This window comes from Syngnathus typhle, linkage group LG2 (assembly GCF_033458585.1).
Source record: "Syngnathus typhle isolate RoL2023-S1 ecotype Sweden linkage group LG2, RoL_Styp_1.0, whole genome shotgun sequence".
Lineage (NCBI taxonomy): Eukaryota > Metazoa > Chordata > Actinopteri > Syngnathiformes > Syngnathidae > Syngnathus > Syngnathus typhle.
This window is the reverse complement of record NC_083739.1, coordinates 6,061,501-6,083,815: the sequence shown is the minus strand read 5'-3', so window position 1 is coordinate 6,083,815 and position 22,315 is coordinate 6,061,501. Positions and strand designations below refer to the sequence as shown.

Here is a 22,315-nt window from a genome sequence, read left to right as displayed (position 1 = left end):
AAATGACAATATTGTGTCATTTCAGTATTACTACATCAACTGCAGTTGTGTTGAGTCAAACAACTTTTCCAAAAATAAATAAATAATAATATGATTGCTTGTGGCTGAATGGTGAATCTGACTTTATTGTTCGAAAATATATCTTAATTTACTTGATATAGCTAGATACAGAAGATAGATAGATAGATAGATAGATAGATAGATAGATAGATAGATAGATAGATAGATAGATAGATAGATAGATAGATAGATAGATAGATAGATAGATAGATAGATAGATAGATAGATAGATAGATAGATAGATAGATAGATAGATAACATTTGGGATAAACGTGCGTAAATCTATAACGACAACGGGAGCTGCGCGTGTGTCACGCCTCCGTGGTCACGTGATCCGGCACGGAGCATCTGTGCGGTTTGGGTGTCGCGGGTAGTCAGACAACGGGAGTCGCAGGCGCTGAACATACGCAGTCTCGGACCCACAAAACGTGTAATTGTTCGGAGAGTCGTGTCCACGAAAAGACATGGGGGATCGAGTGGCCTTATTGTTACTGGCCCTTGCGGCGTCAACTCTGGCAGTCGAGGTAAGTTTGTGATTTTACACCGTTACAATGCACGACTCCGCTTCGATGCGGCTGTCATTGGAAGTAAGCTCGCTGACGTTAGCCGCTGCAAGACCGGAAATTAGGCGTCCAGGCCTTTCACAACGCTCTAAAACCTATCACAAAAGAAGCCATAAATAGGCTGTTAATAACCACTAAAAAGCAAACAGACCAAATTAGATTTATTTCAGTTTTGATCAAGTCCATGTTATCACCTGAAAGATTGGCCAACATACTATTTTGGATATTGCCTCTATTTTAACTGTGAAAGAACCGGAAGTGTCACCGTAATAACATGTTATCTTACACCCATTGTTGAAATGCGATTTAATAACTAGTCCAAGCATATACCGCATTGCAAAATGTTGTCATGCAACAAACGTGAGATATGGCTGTCCAGTTTAATGCAAGCATGTTCTATTAACACTTGAGTTTGCAAGACGCAATATGTTTGTTTTTTTTGTGGCGAAAGCCTCAGGTCAAACCCATGGTAACTGTTTTTGTTCCCTTTAAACCATTCGAATGGATGGTGTCCGTTTTCATATGTTGTGGCTCACATTTGTCCCTAGTATAAGTTAATTCTTAGCTCGCCAGTCTCCACCTCTAATTCGTTACTAGTTAACGCGACGCGGTGGATTTTCTGTTGTTTACCTCCAACACACCGCTTAAGCGAAAAACGTTTTGTATCCTTGTTCAGGAGCCGAAGGCTAATTTTAGGCGAGTGGGCGTGTTTGGGAGTGAACTGAGGCGTCACGACATATGTATATCGTATGAAAGATCATCATGACGTTAAGACACTAAGAAAAGTGACCGTGTGGGAAGCGACAAGATGAACATTGTGACCGAAGAAATAACACATTTTAATCGTTTGATGGAGAAAAGCGAAGTAAGATGGCGACGGTGCACTGCAGCATTAGGGTCGAGAGAGCTCAAGAGCTGGGAAGCCAAGGGCGCTATTGTTGCATTCCTTCCCCTTCCTCCTATTCTTTTTTAGCTCCAGCCTTTTTGTGCTAAAGTACTTGACCAAGTGACTTGCAAAATGCACTTTCCATAAGCATGTAGAAGAAAATAGAAGATAAATGCCCCAAGCGTTCTTGACGCAATCGTGCCAAATGAAACGCATGCACCTAAGTCGGAACGTGCAGTAGACCTGCAGTATTTAAGTCACAATTTGCGTGTAGATGTTTGTAAGAACAACTCTAGACCACCACAATATAAAACAACATCATCAGTAACTTGGTATGCCTTCTTTAGGGCCACGTGACGACCTCCTCAAAATGTACAGTGTCGGTACCATCATATACCGAGTACCTGCTGGAATGAAATTTTCAGTGTACCCTCTTACTCAGACATATGTAGCCAACATTATTCACAGAGATGAGTGCATTAAAAATAAAATGTCTCCCGTTATTGCTTCCGCCTAGCAGGGTACAGTCGTCCTCAACCTTTTTTGCGCCACGGACCGGTTACGTGTTAGAAATATTTTCGCGGACCGGCCTTTATATAAAGAAATAACACATTTATAAAAATATGATGAAATAAAATGGTACGACTGGCATAAAAACAAGTATAAACGACATGAAAATAAAATTCACCATTACGTTGAATTCGTGGGAGCACTGAGCTTGTTTCTCAGAAACGAGCCGGCTTAATCGGAGACAATGACACCCGAAGTGGTTAAGGTTTGTCTTTTAATCAAGTCACCTGTGGCGATAAATCCATATTTTAAGTAGGACTTTCTTTTAAATGTCGCTTTTCTTAGAAGTCGAAGACTTTTCTTCTTCCGTCTCCTTATTGGGGTTTTTACCCTTTCCGAAGAAGCTTTCCAAACATTTCTGTTTCTTGCTCATTTTTGTTAGCGTTGCGGGCTCGACTGGGGGGGAGGAGCTTCTTGACCTGAATTAACCTGTGTCAAGAGTCACGGATGCACCGACGGATGTAATTGGGAGCGAATATATTTTTCAAAATAAAGTTTTACTCATTTTTGCTAGCTTTGCGGGCTCGACTGGGGAAACGTCACGTGACCGGGACGAGGGTCTTGACCTGAATTAATTGATCGTCGATTAAAAAAATAAAATAATTCTGTGTGGCTTTGGGGGCCCGGTACCTAGTGACCCACGGACCGGTCCGCGGACCGGGGGTTGGGGGACACCTGAATTAAAAGACAGGATTCTGCAAAACAACAAACAAGTCTCCATATAATATCGGAGCAAATCAAGGAAAGACACATTGAATGTTGAAATACCAAGACTTCAAAATAAAGATTCATTGATTGGTTATTATGAGACTTAAAACACACATTAACTTTCTCCTGAATCAACAAGTTTTTAGTCCCAAAAAACAGATGTGTTTTATACAAGATAAATTACATTACATTAAATTAGGATTAACAGATTCCGGTAATATCGGGATGTTTGTCCTGGTTCTAGTCAATTCACGAGACTCAATGCCCAACATTAGCCATAGAATACATTACAGACCTACCAATAAAATAGCACACGGTGTCCCCCCCTTCATATAATTGCCTTGTTTAATTCAACTTTTAATTTAATTCATTAGCAAACAAATGGCAATGAAAGCATAACTTTGTTGCTGGACATAATATCTGTAGTCGTTTTAATTTTTGGGTTACATTTGTCCCTCACATGTTCAATGTGTGAATAGCGAGAGGGCCTCACTGCGCAAGTCTGTTGCTTTTCTTGTTTGGAACATTTGCCCACTTTCCTATCTACTCCTACACGCCCCTTGGAATGAATCATTTGGGCTGCACCTTAAGCAGGGCAGCCAGTATCTTTGTTCCTAATCCTTTGCTTACATGACTCATGACTTTCCTCACGAGTTTAGAGGTTAACACTGAACCCAGAAAATCTCATGGATTGAAATCATGAGAGGATCACGATGAAATCCAACTTGAGAAGACATAGCTTTTTCAACAACTTGATTACCCTTTGTGCGGTGACAAAAATATATATTTTTTTCTGTTGCCATTGTCCCAGTAACTGAGGATGATGCAAATCTTTTTTTCCTCCTCAACGTATTGTAACAACGTTTTTTTTTTTTACATAGTGACACTGATGCAGAGCCAGGAGCCCCGATCATGCGCTTTCGTGGGCCCAAAATGTACATTACGTCCTACTTCTTCTCCACAACGAGCCCCATTCATCACTGTCCGGGTGTGACACCCGTCTGTAAATGTCAGCAGTGTGCTGCTAGAGCGTGCCCTTCATTTCACAGCTGGCGAGTAGGCATCTGTTAGTGGCGGATTTGATTAATAATCGCGAAGTGAGTTGCGCTGATCTGCATCCTTACTCGGCGCAGGCATGTAGCTGTGCACACTCAAGCGTGTTTCTGCCATTTCACGTCCAGATGACTGGGCCGACCGGCATGCTTTTAGAGTGATGATGCTTTGCTCACATCAAGGCTGTGGTGTGTGTCAGACCATCCTTTTTGAAAGGCCATAAAATCAAATTGGACCATCTCTTGGGCCACATATACCATATATCACTGTAAATAACTGAGCAGGGGTTTTCCTGGCCCAAACTTAGGTGGTACCATTCTGATTACTATTTGCAGCTTTTCTATGAAATAGGGTTGCGTAATTACAAGACCAATATCCAACAACAACACTAGCATGGCTCCCACACATACAAAATGGAAATTTTGGAAAACTGTTCTGTATCAAGCCATTAAGGCCTAAAGCGCTTGGCAAAAATGCCTCCTAAATCTAAGGGTGACTTTAAAAGCACTCCCGAAAACCTGAAGTGTTACTGGAAATTCAACCCCATTGTCAACGCCTACTAAATAATTGATATCTCAGCCTCTGTAGTAGATAAAAACATAATTTCAAAAACAGAGTTTATTTTTATAAATATTGTCCTCAAGCGTGTCGTTACCTTGACATTCCTATAAATTGACCATGCTTCAAAAAAGAATCCCAAGAATTCTATGAGCCAACGGCACCGTCACGTGTTGATTGGCTACGAGATCGAGATTTAGTCACGGAAAACAAAAAAGGTAGAAATGCATAACAGCGCAGTAATGCACACCCGGTTTAAATGGGTAAAATGGAAAAAATAGATCAAATGTTCTCATGTCCTCCCTGTCTGACCCATAAATGACAACTTTGCAGCTTAAGTCCAAGTTCTTTGCTTTGAGTCTGGGGCACAAGGGTGTCTTGAAATGAAAAGAAATCGTAAGAATTCATTTATTAATCCAGAATTTATACCGAGATACCCCTGTGAGTATTCTTGTATGGTGAGTTTGTGTGGCTGTTTTTCTCGTTTTGTTTTTTTAAAGATAGAACAGCTGTGAAGATCTTGGTTAGCTTGTCTATTACGTTCCACATCTTAGTTTCAAGCTAACAAACTCTTGTCAGCTCAGGTTGTGTGGTTTGGCCTTAGTTCCAATTTAAACAAGGTGAGTCAAACAGCCAGGAGCAAGCACACATTGCCTCTTATTTTGGAGAACTGTTAGCTATATTGTGTACAGGTTCAGGTAGAGCAGTGCTTCTCAATTATTTTCTGTTACGCCCCCCCCTAGCAAGAAGAAAACTATTCGCGCCCCCCCCCTCCCCACCGTGACTATCCTAACTTGTCTTGTAAGTCGTAAAATGTTGCACTGTCGCAAACGTGACAGAAGTAACAATGAGAGCGCCACTGCCCCCTGCTGTAGTAAACGCGCAATTACACTTTATTCTAGTACTGCCAAAAAAAAAGCCTGTTCCCCAGGGTCACACGCGCCCCCCCAGGAATAGCACCGCGCCCCCCAAGGGGGGCGCGCCCCACTATTTGAGAAGCACTGAGGTAGAGCAAGGCTAGGCAAGTCCAGTCCTCGGGCGCCACCGTCCTATGTGAAGAAAAAACCCTGGTGGGTATTGATGACAAATATAGTATGATATTGCTTGTTTATATTGTCACAAATTATAACTGTGTCTATATATAATTTCAGTCGGGCTTTCAATAACAACATTCCTACAGCTCCACCTTTTTCTTTATTTTGGCTCAGACAGCTTGCATTTTACATGGCTGCACGAATAATCACCACTGCTGGAGCTTTTAAAGTTCCTAAATTAGAGTTTCAGTTCCTCAAATTTTGACTGATTGTTCCTCCGACAACACAGTTGAATCTGTATTTTATTTTCGAATAACTGAACTGATTGTTATCATGTTACAAAATGGCCTATATTGTGATAGACACACACACACTCTCCCATATGGGCCAGCTCGATCTGAAACCAAGTTTGAAGATTGTAAATCTGATATTTGACTGGGAAGTCCTGAATGCAACACCCAAATGAGAAGCCTTGCAGCTTACAGATACAGAAAACACATAATGATGAAATTCACGCTCTCAAGTGACGCAAGCAAAGGTGTTGCCTCGGTTGCTACAGTGATGATTGCAGAGAAGAGAGGGAGCTCTCAGTTTCTCACTGCTAGGGAGGGTGGATGAGTGCAGCCTCCTTGGCAATTATCATTTAGGGAACATGGAGTATCTCCATCATATGGAGACAGATGGTTGGAAATGTTTTTCATCCACGTGCTGAATGAATCTCACACATTTTTTACATGATGAATCTGATCGTCTGTCTTTCTGTCATTCATTCATTAGTGGCTATTCCGGGTGTGCATCTCTCCACAATTCTCGACTGATTTTAAAATGTAACGGATTGAGATTTGCTTTTAGATGTGACGGCTGCAGCTTTTGTTGTTGTTATCATTGAGGCTGGATATGGCTGAAAATAGGAATGTTCTGATCAGGGATTGGCTGATATGGATCACGTGGCTTTTACAATGACCAATTTTTCTTTACTCTGTTTCAGTTCTATTTTTTAAGTAAAAAAAAAAACAATTGCTAAATGTCTAACCTTTATTTTTTGAGAACAGGCTTAGAAAATAACACGTAACTTGCTCAATTCTCAAATAATTTCCTTAAGGCTGACTTTTTAGTCTATGCCCAAACTTGTGCCATCAATACATTACGATTCGATATTTATCTCAATACGAGGGGGTGGAATACGATTCAAGGATGCGATTCGTTTTGTCAAATCAAAATCGATTCCAATTGTTTTTTTGTCACATTCCAAGTGGCTCCCACTCAAGTCTGTATTTGGCAATGCCCTGATGCAGCTTCTCCAAATAATTATAACTCGTCATGTTTGGCGGAATAAAAACAAAAAAAAAATGCTACAGATTGTACGCATGCAGTTCTGGGAGTCTTCCCCTTGGGATAAGAACAAAGCACTAACAACCTCCCTCCCACCACACTCACCCTGCTCCCTACGGCAAGCATGGACCACACTGATAAGGCTGCATAATTAATAGCACAGAATGGGGAGGTCATGACGGGGGAGACTTTATAGAATGTGTGCTAACTAAGGGTGTCGTTATCGTGCCTACAAATACAATCAACCCTTTCAAGGCCTGTGTGTGAGGAAGAAGATGTATCACGTGTGTACCTCTTCCTCTTGTTAGTTGCCGTGGAACCTTATCTTGATGCACCACACCTTAAAAAATGCTCCCAGGAGAGCTTGTTGCTTTATCTGAAGGACAACTTGCATCACACACGCAAAAAAAAAAAAAACTGGGAATGCTGTGCTGTAGTTTGTCTGAAAGACTTCAACTCTTAAATTTTCTTTGTAATAACGTCCCACACAAACAGTGACAATCTGTTTGAGCAGGGCTCACCACATGACTAGCCCAGGGCTAAAAACAGTTAATCGTGCTCACGGCATTTAGCGCTCACTCTTTGAGATCTTAATACATCAGGCCCCAGTTGTTGCATGCAAGGCTTAAGTCACTTCAGTATTGGCCGTGCAGTATAATTCCCTGTTCCCATTTGACCCATCAGCGTCATCCTGCACTTTCTGTTTGCAAATTGTAAGGGGTCAGCTAAAACTGCTAATTGCATAGCAGTCTATCTTCTCTCCTAAAACAACTCGGAAAAATATTTGAACAGTAAGGCCAGTTTCAATTCTGTTGACTCAAAACAGTTACACCTCTATTTAGCATCTACATATGCAAACATTTTATCTGTTAACCTTTCATTGACAGACATTGGGCACTTTTTGTATGAATAATCAAAGCACAGTAAGAAAAGTCCTAATATTTTTGCTGAAAAGGTTCAAATGAAATTTGGACTTTTAAATTGTGTAGCATATACAGATGTACAGTAAAAACCTGGAAATAAATCTAAAATTGGCTTGCATTCATTTTTTGAACTCATTGTCTTTACTTTCAGGTGCTGCGTCATATTTCATCAGATAATCTCGCAATAGTTTTGAAAGCATTTTGATCTGGCTGCTTTTGTAGCATCATGTATAATTTCTACTGCAGGAGAATTTGCACGCCTTGCAGTTGTGCCTGGAGTTTCTGCTGACTTAAACGGAACCATTTTCCCCAGGTCAAGCTCATATAACAACAGCCCCAGTTCGCCTGGTTTATTCCCTGCAGATATGGCAAAATATATCATGGCAGATTGAGACAAAAGGGAGATATTTTCTCTGGCTGGGCTGCTGTCCTAATCCTTAAAACCCAGATTACCACACCCCCTCTCTTTACTGTCCTGCACAATGACACGACTGAGTCGCAAAGCTAGAATGGATAACGACGGAAAAACACATCAGTGAAGTAGTAACAAGGATTTGGGAAAAGATGATGGGCGTAGACATGATTAATGGGTTCAAATAGAATAGGATGAAACAGCCCTATTTTCATGTCACTTGGAAAAGAGCTGCCTACTCTTTGCCCTAAGACTGAATTTTTGCCTCTGGGTGTCTTAGTCTCAGACTGTAGCACAAGAAGCAGAAAAGTGGAACCCTTAAATGACCTGGTGGTGAGCAGATGGCATCGCGTCAAAAGTCTTTGTGTCAAAACTGACGGTGGTGTTAGGTTGCTGCTAGTGCGGTGGGGGAACACTTGGGACACTTTTGCTATTGTGTACCTCCGGAGCTCTGTCATTGAGATGGGTAAAGGGAAACAATGTTGTAAAAGTTTGATATATTTCTAGTGCTTCAATCCACACCACCCTCCGATATGAAAACAGCACCTAGGGCAGGGGTGTTAAATTCATTTTTGTCGTGGTTCGCATCGTAGTCAAAGTTTCCCTCGAAAGGCCTGTTTGAATATTTTGAAAAGACAAATGGTAATAAAAATAGCAAGCAATATCTCTAATATTATTTTAGAAGTGAAGACAATTTGTAATTTTAGTAAAGACACACAGTCGATGCAAGATTTGTCTCGCGGGCCACATAAAATGATGTGGTGAGCCGTATCTGGGCCCCGGGCCTTGAGTTTGACTTCTATGACCTAGGGGGATCACTAACATTAAATGACATCGAGTCTGATTATTTTTCCACATGAAAAAAAAATCTTTCATTGGATAATGAAGATTTCATTTCTTTAGGTATATGTTGACTCTCGCGGTTTGCAATATTCTGCATCACATGTTTTTTCATTCAGCTCGGAAGGGTCAAAGTCATCAGCATATTTCATTTGCGTGGATAGCTAGAAAGCAAAAAAGATCAATACAACCGTTCGATCGCCACAAGCGAACTAGTAAAAACCTTTTTGCAGGGGAAAATGTTTTTTTTTTTTTCCTCCAAATCTCATATACTTGATTGATAGAAAACACTCAAGGAAAGTCAATCTCACAAAAATCTGTTTTTGTAAAAGGGCAGGTTGTGACTTGCGACCTAAGGTGCGCTCTGGTTCAACCCAAACCTTTCAAAACCCGGAGCATTGTTCAAATGTGCCATTGGGTAATTCAGAGTGCACCAACACCGGTATGCCCGCACACGCTCTTGGCGCACCAACTGGAGACACACTGCACCAGTTCGTCAGGCAGTACAGATGGAAATAGTTCAGTAGCTGATTGGTTTGGAGAATGATTTACATTTGTAAAATTGATAGATGGGGAGTGCTCTCTGGCAGGAAATTTCCGAACGCCGCATTAATTTCTCTTAATGTCTCTGCATTGCCTTTTATGGGAATGTTAACCTTCCCAACAGGGCCGCCACTTGGGCACACCGGAGCTTCTAAAGTCCTCTATTCACATCTAGGAGAATCTGAACATGTCTGCCAAGTACAGTGTAACTTACGTCAATTGCCAGTTTAAAGTGTGCGTTTAATGACAATTTATCAACAAAAGCCCGGCGCACACAAAGCATGTTTTTTTGAGCGCCAATAGTGCTCAAGGTACTTGACTGGGAACTTCTGAACGTACTTGGCTTCTCTGCACATGAATCTTTTTTTCCTCGATTATCTTTTAAACAAACCAAAATGAAAATCGCGATTGAAACCTTGATCACTCGGCCAGCCTTGATATCTTGGGACGATGGATGGATAGATTTGTTTTTATCTTCACACTCACTAGGGGGGGGAAAGGAATCTTCACCTCATAAAACAACATTTGTTTGCCTGCCAGGGCCTTCAAAACCATTAACAGGATTAGGCAGAGCACAATGCCACTGGCCACTCTCACACTTCCCCCACCCCTCAGCATTCCCACTAATTTTGTAAAAGCTGATTTGGAAGTACAATGCCAACAGTGTTTTTCCTGCAGTGCCTCTTAAAATGTGCACACAAGCCTAAAAAAAGCTGAAAATTTATTAAAATCAGGCAGTCCTCTGCTGCAGCTCACACACGCCACCATGTTGCTCTTGCGATAACAGAGAAATGTTGCAGATTCGACTCGAGATATTATCAAACTAGATACATCTATATCTATGTATGTGTGTATATAGATCATATCTGTTTGCAAACGGCTTTCTTGAGAACATTTGCAAATTGGTCTGTAATTACCGAAAGCATCTAGTTGAAAATTAGATTTTTAACTGCGTATTCTGTTGTCCATATAGCCAGTTAATTAAGATTTGTTGATCATCTTGATGACTGTAGTGCTAAACAGGAGTAGAACATGTTTAAGATTCAGATAAAATACAAATTGATGAGTTAGAGAAAGAAATGATAATGGTCATAGCAAAATTACTGATGGGACTTAAAACTGTCCAAGTATATTATTGCCACTTGACTATGCGCACAACACCTGGAGCATGGTTAGTGACAAGTAACTGAAGGAGATAATTGATTTTTTCACCAATAGTGATTTTTTCCAAGCAAGGTGAGTAATGAGGTCCTTTCCGTATCATTTACTATTCATGTTTCTGAGCAGCTTTCAGTTCCTCCTCCGATCCCGAGCATTTTTGTGTTTTCATCCACCCACGTCTGGCCCAATCCTGCATTAGTCAAACAAATCGAATTTGATTGCAGGCGTGTGTTCAAAATGTCTCTTGGAGAGGAAACCAAACTGTCACCTTGTCTTACAGGTGCCCGCAGATGGTTTGACGGGACTGCTAGCTGAGCCCCAGGTGGCCATGTTTTGTGGTAAACTCAACATGCATGTCAATGTGCAGAGTGGCAAGTGGGAATCAGACCCTTCAGGCACCAAGAGCTGTGTTGGTACTAAGGAGGGCATCCTGCAGTACTGCCAGGAGGTAAGAGAATTTAAATCTATTTTCTACCGGGGGTGGGGGTGGTATGGAGAGGGGGAAAAAATAGGATAGCTGATAAGCAGTCAGAGAAGTAATTTCCTCCCAGGGCATTATCATCATCTCCACCTTTGATGCATTCAGTACATGATCTGCATTTAGCCCATTGTTAGCTATAATAGCATAGTTGTTTTTCTCACACCCAGCAAAAAAAAAAAGAAAGAAAAGATCCTAGATCATGATTTTCCACTAAATTGACTGCAATAAGGGAGATTTTGCCACACATTGTGTTTCCAGCAGATTTACTGCAGAGGCTCATTGTTTAGGAAAAGTGTGTCCCCAAGTGTGTCAATTTATTGTTGTGTGTGTAAATTAATTGTTTCAATTAGCTGTCTTCACTGTCTTTGTGGTTGTCTCATTACTATGTGTGAAACGCTTTGCTATAGCTGCAGCTGCTGTGAAATGCGCCATATAAAGTATTGCATTGTGTTGTACTCAGTGAACCAACCCATTACAGTAGCACAGTCAACAGCGCATGGAGCTCAGCTTTACTTTTCTGAGCGGATAAGGAAGAAAGCATTTAGAGGTCAACAGTGTGATAACGTAACCTCTGATAAATTCCCCACATGTGCAGGTTTATCCAGAGCTCCAAATTACCAATGTGGTGGAGGCCAACCAGCCAGTCAGCATCCAGAACTGGTGCAAGAAGGGTCGCAAGCAGTGTCGCACTCACACGCACATTGTAGTGCCCTACCGCTGTTTGGGTGGGTTCAGTTTCACATTTCAAGCCCCCAACAATACTCTGTCGCTGTCTAAACAAAAGGCACTTCTGATAGAATACTATTTTTGGATCTTACCCACAAGAGTGCTCATGTAAATGATTCCTACCATGTGTACAAATTCATTGTCATGACAAAGATAAAAATACTTTATTTTGTTAAATTACATCAAGGGTGGGGAATAATTCAATATCAATATATGTTGCAATTAATACCTCAGCAATAATATACCTGATCAATAACTGATATTATGTATAGCTAATCAATAATATAATAGCTGATCAATGATATAGTTTTGGTTGTGGTGGCCAAAACCTGCTGCAAAACCCCTTTTGAGAAAGTGCAAATGAAGCAGAGTTATTCAAACATAGGACAATAGACATATGGTCGTTTCCATAGCTGCACAATTAATTATACGGGGAAAGTGTTGCTATGATACCAAGCGGAAGCCGCCTCTTTACGATGTGTAAAATACGGATGAATAGGGATGTTATCTGTGCTGCAGTCGGAGAATTTGTGAGCGACGCCTTGCTGGTTCCCGATAAGTGCAAGTTCTTGCATCAGGAACGTATGGACCAATGTGAGAGCCACCTGCACTGGCATACTGTGGCCAAAGAAGTGAGGACCGACACACACATTCCTACTGCGTCAACCAGGAAAACAAATGGACCTTTCCTTTCCCACTATCCTATCTAATTTTGAGCTCTCTCTCTCTCTAGTCCTGCACAGACAGAACCATGAATCTCCATGACTACGGAATGCTTCTTCCATGCGGTATCGACCGTTTCCGTGGGGTGGAATTTGTGTGCTGTCCAGCCGAGGCTGAGCGCGACGCTGACAGCGCTGAGCAGGATGCCGACGATTCTGATGTTTGGTGGGGTGGAGCGGAGACCGACTATTCCGACAACAGGTAGCTACTTGAAGCAGCCAGGATCTCCATAACTTTAGTGCTCGAGTTCTCATATATGCATCTATGTGTTAGTTTTTAGGAAAATGGTGTGAGTTGATTAAAAAAAAAAAAGAAAACACTAATACTCAGAACATCAAGGGAATCCCTAAGAACCTGGTGAACATGTAATTAGAACTGAAGAATTTAGACAGTGAAGTTTAGCTTGAGAGCGTGCCAAGCAAGAAGGAAGCCTGATCCATCTTTGGACTTGACCGAAATATGCTGCTTCCCTCATGGACGAGCCAAATGTGTTCTGGACCAAAGCTATTTGGTCATGCAAGACAAAGATTTGGCAGCAAGACTGAGTTTGTTGGAAGGTGCACTGCACTGGGTGGAGTCATGAAGGAGGAACCGCCCCCTTAATATTCACTACAAATACCAGCTACTGTAGATGGCTGAAAGTTGGACACCTTAGCTGTATTTTTCAAAAATCTACCATCCAAACATGTTTTTTTCTCATTGCTAATGATTGCTACAAAATGTGTCTAAACAAAATATGACATTCCTGCCCCTTGACGGGTGCCTGCAAACTTTAGACCTCAACTCGTTAACTAATTGGGACATGTATAATCAGACTAGTGGCATCATCCTCTGTTTTATTTTTGTTGCCTTTTTCCTTCCCCATCTTCCCTTCCATGGCTCCTCATTCCGCTTCGTCTCCCAGTATGGTGCGGGAGCCCGAGCCAACAGAGCAGCAAGAGGAAACCAAGCAATCTGTGTTGGAGGCAACTGAGGAAGATGATGAAGACGAGGACGTGCTGGACAATGACCAAGATGGAGATGGGGAGGAGGACGAGGAGGATGAAGAGGAGGAGGAAGACATTGCTGACACGCTTGATGCCGACGACGACGACGATGAGCCAACCGCCAATGTTGCCATGACAACCACCACCACCACCACCACCGAGTCTGTTGAGGAGGTCGTCAGAGGTGAGTTAGCCCTTCTGCTACACTTGTTCTGTTTTCTCTCACCTGGGAAGGGAATTAAACTCTAATAAGCTCCTGTGTGTGTGTTTTGCAAAAAAGTACAACCCCTTCCGAATTCAAGTGACATTTTGCCGATGTACGATATCACATTGTTACTGACTAGGTGCTGCAGCGGATGTGGATGATGAGAGGTTTGTGTGTGTATTTTCCAAGATGTGTGTTGGGCCAGTGCAGAGACTGGTCCATGCCGGGCCATGCTGCCTCGCTGGTACTTTGACCGCCAGGAGGGCCGCTGTACTCAATTTATCTACGGCGGCTGCGGAGGCAACAGGAATAACTTTGAGTCGGAGGAATACTGCCGGTCTGTCTGCAGAAGCGTCAGTAAGTTCTGCCAGGAGCAGACGACCCAGAGCAGCTCTTGAACGACTGCCACTTTCTAACATCCTGCGAGATGCTAACTGCTCCTTCTGAACTTTCTCTATCACATGCCTCCATTGCTGGCTAATACCTCATTTCTACCTTGTGTGTTTTTAATATATTATCTCCATTTAACTTGATAAGAGATGCTGCACAAAGGTTGTTTTTAAAGTTTAACATTAAAATTATATTTACGTCATAAAACTTCAGGGAGCTAAATTTACATTGAACCTTATAAGAGGTGCTGTTGAACTTTGGAATTCCCTGCACTTTTTGTTTTTGAATTTTAGCACCTTTCGTTCCAAATTTCAATACAATACAATACAATACAATACAATACAATACAATACAATACAATACCATACAATACAATACAATACAATACAATACAATACAATACAATACAATAGTTACCGTTTTAAAATATTGGTTATTGGCCTCCTTAACCTCTAATAATCCATATCAGTATCTGCCCTGAAAAAAATCATCTCGGTCTATCACCAGTTTGCAAAATCAGTCCCACTGCCTCCGTCTGCCTCTAACTTTATTTTCATGACAGTAAATGAATGAGTTGTGGGTTTAGACAAAGTGAGTTTACTGCCGCAACCTATTAATACTAATATTCACACGGATGCACCTCTGCCTTCGCCAAGAGTCTAAACGTGTCCCGAATTGTTGCGGCTTGCCACGAATGTGCCGGCGAATTTTTTTTCATGGAGTTTTTTTATTTTCTTTGCTTTTACCGGCGATTTAACTGTTCTTCAACGTGACTAACATTTTATAATTGTTTTTCTTGCGTCTTGCCTTGCACTTTCACTTGACTTTCATAATCCATCGTAATAGATGTCTGTCTGACCTTCATGCCTACACACACAGCATCCATCTTTTGATTGGTCTTACTAAAGATAATCAACCCTGCTGATTACCAGTAATTCAGCTTTCACACCGTGCATGTGTCTTGGCAAGAAGTTAACGGTCAAGGCTGTGGGATTAATTAGAGCTCAGTGCATTCGGATGAGAGAAACTTCCCCCTGCTATCTGAAGCTTTGTACTTGGGAGGGGCTTTTTACATTTGTCATACAAAAGATGATGGCTGACGTGAGGTGCTTACTTCCTTTTCAACTATTCAGGTTCCCACTTGCTGGCTTGTTTTCTTCCTCTCCTGACCTATTTTGAGCTCCATGTCCTCTATCAACCAAATGTGACAATACATGAATGCTTAACTTGTAATCCCATCTTCCCCCCATTTCCTCTCGTTGACATAGTCCCCACAGCCACGCCCGGCTCCCCTGACGCTGTGGACCACTACCTGGAGACACCTGCTGATGAAAATGAGCACACCCATTTCCAGAAAGCTAAAGAAAGCTTGGAAGCTAAACACCGTGAAAGGATGTCCCAGGTAGGCCTAAAATATGGATGGTGGCATTTTTGCATAATTTCATATTTAGTCACTACTTTGTTAGAAGAGTCAAGAAAGTATACTAACAAGTGTGATTTCAAATGAACAGTGCTTTATTTTTTAATAGGAAATTGAGGGCGGAAAATGGATTGTGCCTCTGTTAATCCTCCCCCGGTGGAATGCCCCAACAGATTATTTATTTGACTTTATTATTTTAATTGGATTCCTTAATGAAGTGATTTGCAGCAGATGGCGCACACTGCACAGTAGCAGCTTCAAAGCTGCGCTTGAGAACACCTTAAGCTGAGCTTTGAATGACATTACCTTCTGCTGGAGTTTGTTCCGAGCGTTTGTTTTTTGCTTGGCTGCCTTCGGGTCCTGCATCATCAGGTTTAGCACAGTTGAGTTCCCCTTCACAGACAATGCTGTGTGTCGGGTAGAGGCCTAAGCGAGTCAGAGGGGATGCAGCAGAAAAGAGATGATATCATCTCTGTAGTCGCAACGAGAAGTGGAACATTTGTGTAATTTTGTGACTCCTGAGAGATCCTTACTAATGCTTTTAGTACAATATTATTCTGCTTTGTTTTGTTTTCCACTTTTCTTGAATGCCCTATAATTGCAGCACAGTTTTTCCATTACTTTTTTCATCCAAAACATTTTGGTTCCAAAAGGTGAGATCATGGAAGGGAAAGGAGTGGTGCAGCAACGACTTGAGGGGGCGGGGGGTCATATCTTTGTGCTTAGTGGCAGCATCTTTCACAAAACACACAATTAATTGCAAATTCCACTTTTGATGTACATACATGATGTCGCTTTCTACTTGCGCTCAGGTGATGAGAGAGTGGGAAGAGGCTGAGAGGGAAGCAAAGAACCTTCCACGTGCAGACAAGAAGGCAGTCATCCAGGTAACATCTTGCACATTTGGAACATTTAAAAACGCTGGCTCGGGGCTATTCTTGACCTAAGGGTTTCCGCCATGCATTTTAGCGTTTCCAAGAGAAGGTCGAGACATTGGAGCAGGAAGCTGCCAGTGAACGGCAGCAGCTGGTGGAGACTCACATGGCCCGAGTGGAAGCTCTTCACAACGACCGCCGCCGCCTGGCTCTCGAGAGCTACCTGACAGCTCTGCAGCAGGACCCCCCAAGGGTACACAGCAAGCACACACACACACGCACGCACACACACATAGACACATAAATGGTCTATTTGAAATGCCACGTTTCGTTTCTGTTCTCCTAACCTGTGTCACTGTTATTTTTTTCTTTTAACAGTCTCAAACAGTATTTTTGCACTGTCGACTTATAAAGGAAAATCATGTGCGGCCAAGTCTGCTTTGTTTATTGTCCTCAATTGCTGTTTTCCCTCTATCTTCTGAAGCACTGAGACCATGTCAAGGCTAACGCGCTAATGGAAAAGCTTTGTAACCGATTTAGAAGCCTCAATTTCAATTTCACACTTGATAAATTCTAGTTTCAGCCAATGCGTTTCCAATCTGAGCCTAGCTGTCGACTTTTGCCTATCGCAGCCTCGTCATGTCTTCAGCCTGTTGAAGAAGTACGTGCGTGCCGAGCAAAAGGACAGACAACACACCCTTAAACATTTTGAGCATGTCCGTATGGTGGACCCAAAGAAGGCGGCGCAAATCAGGCCTCAGGTATCACACACAAAATTATCACATTGAATTAAATGAGATGAGGTCATCATTATTTCAATATTTAAACATTTGGTGACATTTAAGGGTCGTGACTCAATAAAGGTTAGGAAACACTGTATTTAATGCACTTTAAATGTGTGTGTGTGATGCTGCAGGTTCTGACCCACTTGCGTGTCATTGAAGAACGCATGAACCAGTCATTGGGACTTCTCTACAAGGTGCCTGGTGTGGCTGATGACATCCAGGACCAAGTTGGTACGTTTTACACGTTTCACTCCCTATTGTGTTATGATGAAAATGTGACATTTAAGTTGTTGTGCAATCATCTGGTTTGTTTTGCTGACTGATTCCAAACCTTGTGAGATGTCATGCTGATTGTGTTACATGAAACGGTGCGATTGAAAGCACTAAATTCCATGCAACCCCCCCTTTTTTTTTTTTTGATAAGGACATTGCAGCTATTTGACCCAGTTCTTCAGTACATCCAAATTAAATTGTTTGTTGGGAAGATAAATCTGCCTTCCATCCCTTACGCCCCCACCAACCTTATTGGAGTTACATGCGTCACACAACCATCTGTCTCTGAGACTGTGGCAGTCCGTACTCAACTGTGGATAATGTACTCAAACATTAGCAAGATGATTAAGCAATAAATCTTGCAAAAATATATTCTTGGGATCATTTAACTGGAACAGAATCACTCGTGTGCATCAGTTCTATTTATTTTGTGAGATAATATTCCAGAAGACTCTCAACCTTGACCTATCCGCTTGTTATTTTTCCTCCCATCAGAACTCTTGCAGAGGGAACAGGCCGAGATGGCCCAACAACTGGCCAATCTGCAGACTGACGTGAGGGTGAGCTACGGTAACGATGCACTGATGCCCGACCAGGAGCTGGGAGATGGCCAAACCGAGCTGCTGAATCAGGAGGACACACTTGGCTTGGGAGGAGTTGGCTTTATCCATCCCGAGAGCTTCAACCAGCCCAACACTGACAACCAAGGTGATTTAGTACAACATGTGGTCATCTGTGATAGTCATGGTAATGTAACTCAAGTGTTGTCTTCCTCCTTCCAGTTGAACCGGTGGACTCCCGCCCCAGTCTTGAAAGAGGAGTCCCCACACGGCCAGGTGGGCCTGAGAATTACCAGTGGGCTTGATAAACAATTTGGCTCTTGTTGAAATTTGAAAAACACTAAAGATAATAAATGACTTCAGTTCAATATACAAGTATATAATTACTAGTCGATTGAAATTTTAAAAACTGCTTTGTTTTATGAGGTTCATATAGCAGTATTGCTGTTAGTGTGTATAGGATGCTCTCATTCTTGCATGTTCAGCTAGTACAGTGGAAGTCTTAAACTCTTTTCCAATGCTAGGTTTTTAATTTCTAAAATTAAAAAAGTTTTCTGAAGCTGAGCTGTGATTGGTTGTGACCTGAGACCTGGCAACTGTGATCTCATTTTCAGTCAACAGTGGCAAAATGGCCACCCCCTGGGATGGACAAAACCAATTGAATCTTGCTGCTTAACTCATATTCCACAAATGTGATATTGATCACAATGCCGTGTCTAGACTAGTGGGGCACATACAATAAAGAAGAAATTAAAATTTGGGGATTGACTTACAAGTTTTGTAACGTATCTTGGTATCTTTTGCCAGTGACCGGGATGAAGATGGATGCTATTCCTGAGCTCCGAATGGAGAAGGGGGATAGGCAGAGTACTGAATATGAAGTTCACCACCAGAAACTGGTAAACAAACATGAGCCCTCTGACACACACACTCATGATGCACTTTTGCAAATCTCATTTGAAAGGCACCCTTATGCTTATACTTGTAAACGAATTGATGGAAACAAAGGGACCGAAGTGAAAAGATGCATTCACTGGCACTTGCAAGATTGGCCTTTGCCTCTCTCAGCAAACCCGCACCCACCTGACTCAGCTGTGTTCTGGTAAATGTCAGTGGTAGTTGCCATGGAAATGGGTATCCTTAGATACAATTGTGTGGAGTGGAAAGCCCTCAGTCTTCACACCAGAATTTTATTGTTTGTACAGTACACCATGAGACTGTGAAATTCATTCTGTCAATCATCTCTTTAATTTGATATCCGAGAAAAAATCGTTCATATCAATGAAAAATTACCATGTTAAGATGCTAATTATCTAACACCTCACAAAACACAAGTCCAGCTGGTAAATGCATCACATGACAAGTTTCTCTCCGTCAGGTCTTCTTTGCCGAGGATGTAGGCTCCAACAAGGGTGCCATCATTGGCCTCATGGTTGGCGGTGTTGTCATAGCGACCGTGATCGTCATCACTTTGGTGATGCTCCGGAAGAAGCAGTACACCTCCATCCATCACGGAGTCATCGAGGTCAGAAGCAGCTGTCGCATATATTGGGGCGGGTGATGGGCAAGCTATTATGGTCCCTAAATGTATATTGTGTGTGTAACCTGGCATCTCTGCTCCAGGTGGACGCTGCTGTGACGCCTGAAGAGCGCCACCTGTCGAAAATGCAGCAGAATGGCTATGAGAACCCAACCTACAAGTTCTTTGAACAGATGCAGAACTGAGGGGGATGTCATACACACACACACACACACACACACTGACATCTCATTCCACACCTTAACCCCCCCCCCCCCCCCCCCCTCCTTCCCAGAATAGAGTGACGTCAGCAGTGTGGCATGAACCAACCAGTGACTGAGTATATGTAAATGGAGTTTTTGAAGCCCAGGTTTCTTCCGCTACTGCCTTGGCGGATATTGCGGCCGAGTTAATTTGCACCATGTTTGTTCACTTTATTAGAGTGACACGCCTTTGACTTAGAGAGTTTTTATGTTGCTCGATTTGGGCCTGCTGATGTAAGGGAGTAGTGCAAGCAAACCCACCATTAATGGAAGAAGCCTGCTCTCTCGATACTGATCTGAGGCCAATGTGTTTTTTTTGTTTTTTTGCTTGAAGCAAATTTAGGTTTGAGCATCCAAATCTGGCCTCTGATCAGCAGGATATGATGGGTTGCATGGACCTCATGTACGCAAAATTTAAAGAGAATTCATATCAAATTAGTTTGAAGTTAATCTGCATTTTCCCAGAAATGTTCAGTCTATTTTTTCCCCTCTTTCATGCACCACTGCTGCACTCTACTCTCTACACTGGAGAATAACTACTGTAATCTACCTAAACCCAATCAACCACCACCCCCAAATCTCCCTCGTTCCTCTTTTGTGTATTCTTATGACAGCTGGGCTGTGTTAGGTCACACAAGGCTCTAAAGGCTAAATATATGGAGTTGATCATGACCATGTTGATGATGATGCTAGTTATTATATGTATTCTGAATGAGCTGTTTTTATTTTAGTTTTCTCTATGGGTTCTTTTTTTTTTTTTCAAAAAAAGAAAGAAAACAGAGTAAAAAAAAAGATGTAAAGTCATTTTTTTAAACTTGTGTGTGATGTACTGAAGTAATGCTGACGTTGTAGTCGTTCCTATGTAGTGCATGACAAAAAAAAATGACAACAAAATTTTGAAAGAAAAAAAGAGATCTTAACACTGCTCTCTCGAACGTCTCTCACTTATAGATTATGCTAGCAAGATTGTACATTTCGTATCCTCTCGTGATCGCGTGACTTCAAACTATGATGAAAAACATATATGTCTAGATCAACAGGCTCTGCTTTGAAATCTAATACACACTTCTAACTGATCTGTGACTTTTGGATTTTGAGTGTGTTTCTTTGTCGGTTTCATTTTTTCTTAAACATTCTCAGTTTTCCTGAAGGAAAAGGAGGAGCTGGCTTCATCTGCATATTATTTTCTTTTACTTCAAGTATATATTGTATCGTCAAAAATTCCAATGTTTTAATTTTTTGCTTTGACTGGATTTTTTTTACTGCAAGGTATCTTAAATGGGTGATGGTTGACAGGAATCTAGCAAAAGATGGTTTAGGACTTCGTGTGTGAGTTTTGTCATCTTCAGTCTAGTGTTTTAGCTGTCTTTGAACTGGCATTTTATCCAATTGTGCTTGAGCAAATTTTTTTTCTGTCTGCTGATAGGCCAGGTGTAGCCCGTATGGCAAGGAGGGGAAACATGAGTGAGTGAGGTAGAAAGGAAATGACTTCCAGTTCTGGATGGATAGCCAAGCTGGCAGGCAGTCTGTATTTATAATGGGTTTTACATTTTTTGCTACCCCCCACCCCCTCACAATCCCCCTCGCCTCGCTCCTTTGCTTTTGTTTCTCTTCAGGCATACTGCTCACCTCTCTATACCATCCATGCACATTTTGAGTTATCTGCTGTCTGTTTGTTGATCATTGTGCTGGAGCTGGCAGAGACGTTATGAAGGCATAGCTCCAACATTCATTTGATTCTCATGATAAGCAACGCTCACAAAAACAGACAGCACTTTCCAAAGGCTTATAGCATCCTATTATTACATTGAGGTTAAAGTGGGACCTCGAGTTCTGTTAAACATTTCAAATACTTATGAATGGTCATTGAATTTATCTTTGGCAACAAATTTGTTGGCATGCTTTCACACAAGTGCTCAGAAGAAGCATGACGGAGGGTTGTAAAGAGGAGGATGCAGGATTTTGTTGTTGATTGCATTTGTTCACTCTGTAATATTCTGCAGGCCATTTGCATTGACTGGGGAAAACGCTTTCTACACCCTATTCCATAATAAAGTTTTGAATGTACCTACAGATGCTGTGTGTGTGTGTGTGTGTGCTTTCCCCTAAATGGTTTTAATGAGTTTGATGTTTGTAATGAAGTGCGGTGACTAAATCTGTGGATTTTCTGCTGCTCAGGTAAGTTTGTGTTTCACTCTTTCTGGTTGGAGTTTCATTGTTTTCTACCTGTCCAAATTTTGGATACTGGGTATAATACTCCTCAGTCCTCCTCTAGTACAAAAACATCAATGTGTGGTTTACTGGAAATTCTAAAATGACCTTAGTAGTGTCTGTGTGAATAATTATCATCGTACCGTATGAGTACTAGGTTAAGCTGTATATCTGTAAAATACTGGCACATAAAATAAAATGACATTGTCTCTTGTAGGTCTAAAAGAGACCTGGACAAATGACAAATTATATTAA

General features: G+C 41.8%; 1 protein-coding gene across 2 annotated transcripts; it reads left to right on the top strand.

Moving 5' to 3' along the window:
- Positions 1–409: 409 nt before the first annotated feature.
- On the top strand, positions 410–21,922 carry appa (amyloid beta (A4) precursor protein a). 2 transcript variants are annotated; one of them, XM_061266209.1, is made up of 17 exons: positions 411–584; positions 10,924–11,091; positions 11,720–11,849; positions 12,370–12,482; positions 12,584–12,774; positions 13,478–13,743; positions 13,954–14,121; positions 15,423–15,556; positions 16,387–16,461; positions 16,544–16,702; positions 17,082–17,210; positions 17,366–17,465; positions 18,003–18,215; positions 18,290–18,343; positions 18,875–18,966; positions 19,446–19,592; positions 19,691–21,922. In XM_061266209.1, exons 1-17 carry the CDS (start codon positions 525–527, stop codon positions 19,790–19,792), a joined length of 2,301 nt encoding a protein of 766 aa, XP_061122193.1. In that variant the 5' UTR covers positions 411–524; the 3' UTR covers positions 19,793–21,922. The 2 variants fall into 2 exon arrangements, with proteins under 2 accessions (XP_061122201.1, XP_061122193.1); XM_061266217.1 differs by lacking the exon at positions 17,082–17,210 and having other exon boundaries at positions 410–584.
- The last annotated feature ends 393 nt before the right edge of the window (positions 21,923–22,315 follow it).